Source organism: Triticum aestivum, chromosome 5A, assembly GCF_018294505.1.
Source record: "Triticum aestivum cultivar Chinese Spring chromosome 5A, IWGSC CS RefSeq v2.1, whole genome shotgun sequence".
Lineage (NCBI taxonomy): Eukaryota > Viridiplantae > Streptophyta > Magnoliopsida > Poales > Poaceae > Triticum > Triticum aestivum.
This window is the reverse complement of record NC_057806.1, coordinates 428,030,993-428,037,759: the sequence shown is the minus strand read 5'-3', so window position 1 is coordinate 428,037,759 and position 6,767 is coordinate 428,030,993. Positions and strand designations below refer to the sequence as shown.

Genomic DNA, 6,767 nt, shown 5'->3' with positions numbered 1-6,767 from the left:
CTAGTGTGCCGAGTCTTTGCGCACCACCTCTCTCGCGCAATTCCCCCCTTGGTTCTTTCTTCTTGTTCGGTTGTCTTTACCCTCTCTGTTTTTTCTTTTTGTTTTGTTTGAAAAAACCCTAATGCCGAGGATGGATTTCCCCCTGTTTTTCTCCACACGCTGTCTCTTTCTTGATGTCTGGTGCGGCGACTCCGAAGAAGTCTAGTCGTCCTGGATCTTTATCCACTGCAATTTCCTCACAGTTTTTATATATAAAACTAAAAAGAATTCAAGTTACTGCAGTTTAGTCGTTTGGACGAGAACTGTAGGTGCTTGTGCCCTACTCTGCTTCTGCCTTACTCTGCTTCTTCGTATGATCTAGTCTCTAGTGTGCCGAGTCTTTGCGCACCACCTCTCTCGCGCAATTCCCCCCTTGGTTCTTTCTTCTTGTTCGGTTGCCTTTACCCTCTCTGTTTTTTCTTTTTGTTTTGTTTGAAAAAACCCTAATGCCGAGGATGGATTTCCCCCTGTTTTTCTCCACACACTGTCTCTTTCTTGATGTCTGGTGCGGCGACTCCGAAGAAGTCTAGTCGTCCTGGATCTTTATCCACTGCAATTTCCTCACAGTTTTTATATATAAAACTAAAAAGAATTCAAGTTACTGCAGTTTAGTCGTTTGGACGAGAACTGTAGGTGCTTGTGCCCTACTCTGCTTCTGCCTTACTCTGCTTCTTCGTCTGATCTAGTCTCTAGTGGTGAGTAGGAGAGCCCGACCACTGTCGCCGCTCGCGTTGCTCCCGTGCGAGCGACACGGGCGGAACCCAGAAACCTAGCGCCCCCACCGCGAGATCCACCCCTCCTCTCCCGCCGCCGCCGGAGGAAGCTGCAGGGCGAAGCCGCTGCAGCCGACGGCGGCGGCGGGGGCCTTGCTCGCGTCGTGGGATGGCCCTGGTCACGGTCGTGCCTCCCTCGGTGACCGCGGCGGCGGATTTGGCAAGGGCGCTCGGATTCGACTCGTCCGGCTCCGGTGGCCTGCCTCATCGTCGACATGAAGGTGCCGTTGCTCGAGCGCGGCCCATGGTCTGCTAGGTGGTGGAGGGGCGCTCGGGGGTGGCGCTGGCGCCCAGATCCACCTCGTCCTTCTCAGGTGCGTCGGGGGCTGGCCTGCTCCTTTCCTTCGGCGCTGTCTCGATCCGGCCTGCCTCTGTGCGCCGCTGCATCTTGCGGCGGCCCTCGGCTTCTCCGGCGAGTGACTGTTCCAGCTCGGGGAGGCGCGACCCTGGCTGTTCCTGTGCTCGATGGGGCAGACTAATTTCTGCCCAGATCCGGTGCGCGCCGATGTGGTCTCGCAAGATCCGGGCAGCACACGCCCTGAAGATGCCGTCATGGTTTGTTGGTTGCTCACGCTCCGGATGCAAAATTCTGGGTCGACTTGGTCGACGCCGGTGGCAACGGCGGCTGTGGCTGTCGTTTTCCTCGCGGAGGGGCCGCCGTGGAGCTGTTTTTCAGCCGCAAACCTCCTGTTTCGTTGTTTTCCGGGTGAAAACCTATGGTCGGGCTTGCCGGATCGGGTGGCGGTGGTGTCTCTGGCATCATTCCCTTCTTGGAGGCGCCATCTTGGAGACACGAACTTCGGCTAGTGTTGGTGTGTGTGGATGAAGGAGGTGCGGCTGGTGGTCTGTTTGTGCGGCCGACTGGGGTCGACGGTGGTGTGTGATGTGGTGGTGGAGTGGTGGTGGTGCGGCCGGCTTGCGCTGGTGTGCACGGTGAAGCGATCCGGGTGTAGACTCGGCTCCTTGATGCCCTTCGGCTTCGCCGGCGGTGCCGCTGTTGTGTTGTAGCCTCGGCTGCGTGTGACTCTTCGTCCGGGTGTGGACTCGGTCGCTCATTGCCCTTCGGCTGCACCAATAGCCTTGAGGCACCATGGATGGTCTCGGTTGATTGGAGCTCTTCGTCTACGGTGGTGGTGTTCTCGTGCAGCTCAGGTTGGTAATGGTTGCTCAAGACCCTCTCATGGTTGCCATTGTGTTGCGGCGAGCTTCGTGCTCTTGGTGTTGCCTCAGCTCATCTTTGCTCGAGGATGGCGCAAGATGCCTTTCAAACTTGCTAATCGTTCCGATTTCCTGTGGCGGAGCCCCAGTCAAGGTTCGTGTCTGGGATGACACTCGTTGATTGTGGATGCTCCTGAATTGTGCCGTGGGGGCTGGTATGCTCGCCGATGTGTTCGGCTGTTTGCAAAGTCCTGGTATTGTGATCTCCCGACGACACCCCACATCTACTTGCGTCTCTCGTGGTGATGGTCTTATGCCTACTAGCTTGGTCATGCCTTGTACGGTTTTCGGCCCGGTTTTCCTTATAAACGGGTCAATTTGTTCAGGTTTTCGATCCGGTTTTCCTTATAAACTGGATCACTCCTCTGGCATTTTGGCCACTTTGAGTAATATATTCAGGTGGAGGAACTCCTCCCCCGGTGATTCTCAAAAAAAAAGATCTAGTCTCTAGTGTGCCGAGTCTTTGCGCACCACCTCTCTCGCGCAATTCCCCCCTTGGTTCTTTCTTCTTGTTCGGTTGCCTTTACCCTCTCTGTTTTTTCTTTTTGTTTTGTTTGAAAAAACCCTAATGCCGAGGATGGATTTCCCCCTGTTTTTCTCCACACGCTGTCTCTTTCTTGATGTCTGGTGCGGCGACTCCGAAGAAGTCTAGTCGTCCTGGATCTTTATCCACTGCAATTTCCTCACAGTTTTTATATATAAAACTAAAAAGAATTCAAGTTACTGCAGTTTAGTCGTTTGGACGAGAACTGTAGGTGCTTGTGCTAGTTGCTCTCAGATATCCTTTCCCTCGTTGGAGTGTAGCACCAAATCTTACCCGGGTGTCTTTTTCCCTAGTTTTCCCGTACACAATCAAGTTAAGTACTTTTTCATGGGTGCTTGCTGCCGAAATTGCTGAACTTTTTGTGTGGTATGAGTAGGATCATATAATTTTCTGCTGATTGCCTGTCAAATCAAATTATAATTATAGCAAGAAACACTGTTGCAGTCTTTACTATCTTGTCAATGTCCAACAAACTGTTCCTGTCCGCTATTGTCTGCTGATTTGCAAAGAGCTTATAACCATTATACATCCCAGAAAGTGTTTAATACTCAAACATGCAAGTGGGGCATTAGTCAATGCTTAGGCTTATGTAGGCACTCCCTGATTGGTTCTGGTTTATGTCTGTACAACGGATAATTGAGCATGATGCCGGCTGTAGCACGTCCTTACTTATATATACCTCTTTCCTGCCTCATTAATCACCCCACCTTGTCAATTTGAACCTATCCTGGTACGAGCCAAGCATTCTTTCTTGTCTTGCATACTTGCATACTTCTATTGTTTGCTTTGCAGTAAACATGTTATCAAGAATTACTTTAAGATTCGATATTGTTCTATATGATGGGGTTAATATTGTTACATACTCCCTCCGTCCGAAAATACTTGTCATCAAAATGGATAAAAGGGGATGTATCTAGAACTAAAATACATCTAGATACATCCCTTTTATTCATTTTGATGACAAGTATTTCCGGACGGAGGGAGTAGTTCTTTTGGCTTTCTTTTTTTCCAGAGTTCTAGCCAAAGCTCTTATATTTGTTGTATTATGTATGCTAGTCAGCTCTGAAGCCTTGTAATGCTTATGAACGAGTAGTTGCTATTTTTTGTGTGTGATGGGAGTGGGACCATATAATTGTCACCAATTGCACATTAATCCATTGGAATCAATAATGATTGCAAGAAGCACAGTTGCAGTCTTTAGCATCTTACCATTGTCTAATATACCTGTTCTGTACGCAGTTGTCTCCTTTAAAAATAGCCTAAGCCATTGAAAGTGATTCATATGTTTTTAAGTTAGCTCAAATGCCCAAGTGGGCGATTAGTGAATTGCTTAGGATGCGTATACGCTTGCTGATTGGTCTCGTTGGTTTCCATCCAAGTGGATACAGGTAACAATGGGATAATTGAACAGGCTGTAGACCTGCAGTGCGCCCTTGCTTATAAGGCACATTGCAGATGCTGCCTTCCTTGTAAAGATCCAGCCTGTTTCTAATTTGGCCCTATCCTTTTATCAGCTGAGCATTTCACTTTTGCCTTGCCAATTTAAATTTCGACTCAGGCATGTTCTGTTGCATTCTTCCATTGGTTGTTAGTATTGTTTTCAAGAATTGTTAGTTCTTTTGGTGTCCTGTTCTTGTGGCGTTATCTACAGAAAGCTCTTATTGTTATGTTTGTTCATCTCTGCAGCCTTGTAATTTTGTACAAACGAATTAAATCATTTTTCTCAAGTTGGAGATCTCAATTTTGTTCACTGAGAAAATGAAAATCAAGCATCAGTAAAGCTGGATTTAGAGTAAATAGCTTTCTTTGGGTCTGTCTCCAGGTGTTTACAGGCACGACTGTTTATTTTGTTGGTCTATATGAGCATCATGCAACTTCTGAATGAGTTTCTAAGGTGTTTGCTTTCTGCCTATCTTGAGTCTAGGGATACTTGTTGATTTAATAATGCGTGAAAATTTTGATGGAAGCATTTATTGTCATGTAGTTGCTATTGGTGATTTAATTTTGGAAAAAAGAGTTAATGGCATTATGCATATCATCATTGTAGACATCTTTCTTATTACTTTTTTGATCTTATGATATATGAATTATCCAGGTGCTACCGGAAGTGATCGAAGGCCTTCAGTATGGGCAATCTGTGCTGCTGTGTTCAAGTTGACCAGTCTACCGTGGCCATCAGGGAGCAGTTTGGGAAGTTTGACAGTGTGCTTGAGCCAGGATGCCACTGCCTGCCTTGGATCTTTGGGAAGCGTGTAGTTGGCCATCTCACACTGAGGTTGCAGCAGCTGGATGTGCGGTGTGAAACTAAGACAAAGGTTTCTCACTTTATCCTAACACCCAGTTACAAAATGGATGCTTAGATGTCTTTTATTTCTAAAGAAAATGGTGCCATCGTTTTTGTCCCAACAGAAATTTCAAAGCTTAATGTTGCATCTTATAGTAGGTCTTTGTGGGCTGTAAATCACATGAATCCCTGTTTGAAGAAACATTGCTTTTCCTATTAACTTCTATGTAAAATGAATGGCACCGGAAGTTGAATATAAAATTATATTGGTAGTTAATTACTCCCTGCAACTTCTAAATTTTAGCATTTTGGTTTGCCATCTGGATATAATCCTAAAGTGACTGCCACATGAGATTAAGAAACGTTCTCATATAACAATACTTACTAATTATTAATCCTTTACTGACCTAATTAAGTATCCAAGGTCACATTGCCATTGATACTGTGTTCTGTATTTTCTTCTGCTATTAAGAATTATCGTGGTGTTGCTGACATGTGAAGTTCTATAGGACAATGTGTTTGTCACTGTTGTTGCATCGATTCAGTACCGACCTCTGGCTGGCAAAGAAAGTGATGCATACTACAAACTAACCAACACAAGATCCCAGATTCAAGCCTATGTCTTTGATGGTAGGATTTCATGGAATACAGAAGATTTCTATATGTTGTTTCAGTAGCTTAATACATTCATATCATCACTGATACAGCTGAATGTAATTTGTTCAACAAATCCCATTATTGCTGTATCCACTAATTTGGGGCACTGATTGATATCTGCAGTGATCAGGGCAAGTGTTCCAAAGCTCAACCTGGATGATGCTTTCGTGCAGAAGAACGATATAGCAATGGCTGTGGAGGATGAACTTGAAAAGGCTATGTCGGCATATGGCTTTGAGATCGTGCAGACCCTCATTGTCGACATCGAGCCAGATGCGCATGTCAAGCAGGCGATGAATGAGATCAATGCAGGTTATTTGCTAAAGCCCTGACGTGATGAAAGTTGGACACTTGTACTTAAATCTGGCCTCCATCATATCACTGACATGATACTTGTCCCTTTTGCAGCTGCAAGGATGAGGGTGGCTGCAAACGAGAAGGCGGAGGCTGAGAAGATTGTCCAGATCAAGCGTGCCGAGGGTGAAGCAGAGGCCAAGTACCTGTCTGGCCTCGGTATCGCCCGCCAGCGCCAGGCCATTGTGGATGGCCTGAGGGACAGCGTCCTGGGCTTCTCAGTCAATGTGCCTGGCACCACTGCAAAGGACGTGATGGACATGGTGCTGATCACCCAGTACTTTGATACTATGAAAGAGGTCGGCGCGTCCTCCAAGTCCTCGGCGGTGTTCATCCCCCATGGCCCTGGTGCGGTGCGTGACATCGCCACGCAGATCCGCGACGGTCTTCTTCAGGGCCAGTCTGCCTCTGACAACTAAGCAGTTTGCTTCGCCGGCATGAACTTTGAAGCTGGTGGTGGTTTGTGGTTTGCTAGCTATTGCCTACAGTACTGTCTAATATGATGCGTGCCGTATGATTATGACTTATATGGAACCATATGTGGATCTTGGCTTAGGTCGATGTGCGGTAACAAAACCTTTAACCTATTGGGAATGCAGGACGATATAAGTGTGTTATGAAATGCTGGTGATGAACTTGATCTAATGCTTTTGCCTGCCTTTTAGTGCTGTCAGTTTCATGTAAAATGCTGGTTTAAGGTTACATATTTCTCATGGGTGATTTCTTCTGAGATGCCTTTCCTGTTTTTCGAGGGAGTGTAAGGATGAATGTTCATTCATGATTTACTGGAATGCAGTGTGAAGATGGAGTGTCGGGAGCTGTAGCATATAGCAAGATAATGATGAACTAGAAACATGTAGCATGGTAAATTTCAAAATGTTCAGCCTTGAGCTGAATC

At 46.6% G+C, this 6,767-nt stretch overlaps 1 protein-coding gene across 2 annotated transcripts; it reads left to right on the top strand.

Annotated features, from left to right (window-relative positions):
• Positions 1-663: 663 nt before the first annotated feature.
• Positions 664-6,599, top strand: LOC123103767 (hypersensitive-induced response protein-like protein 1). 2 transcript variants are annotated; one of them, XM_044525446.1, is made up of 5 exons: positions 664-1,964; positions 4,670-4,889; positions 5,368-5,488; positions 5,639-5,827; positions 5,924-6,599. In XM_044525446.1, the coding sequence occupies exons 2-5, from the start codon at positions 4,701-4,703 to the stop codon at positions 6,286-6,288; spliced, it is 864 nt and encodes a 287-aa protein (XP_044381381.1). In that variant the 5' UTR covers positions 664-1,964; positions 4,670-4,700; the 3' UTR covers positions 6,289-6,599. The 2 variants fall into 2 exon arrangements, with proteins under 2 accessions (XP_044381381.1, XP_044381382.1); XM_044525447.1 differs by having other exon boundaries at positions 711-1,126.
• Positions 6,600-6,767: the final 168 nt, after the last annotated feature.

Bases quoted from the DNA above. Each gene is read 5' to 3' on its own strand.
- LOC123103767 (XM_044525446.1), top strand. From the start codon at position 4,701: ATGGGCAATCTGTGCTGCTGTGTTCAAGTTGACCAGTCTACCGTGGCC. The intron at 4,890-5,367 runs GTTTCTCACTTT...GAAGTTCTATAG, and splicing joins GGTGTGAAACTAAGACAAAG to GACAATGTGTTTGTCACTGT. The intron at 5,828-5,923 runs GTTATTTGCTAA...TCCCTTTTGCAG, and splicing joins GATGAATGAGATCAATGCAG to CTGCAAGGATGAGGGTGGCT.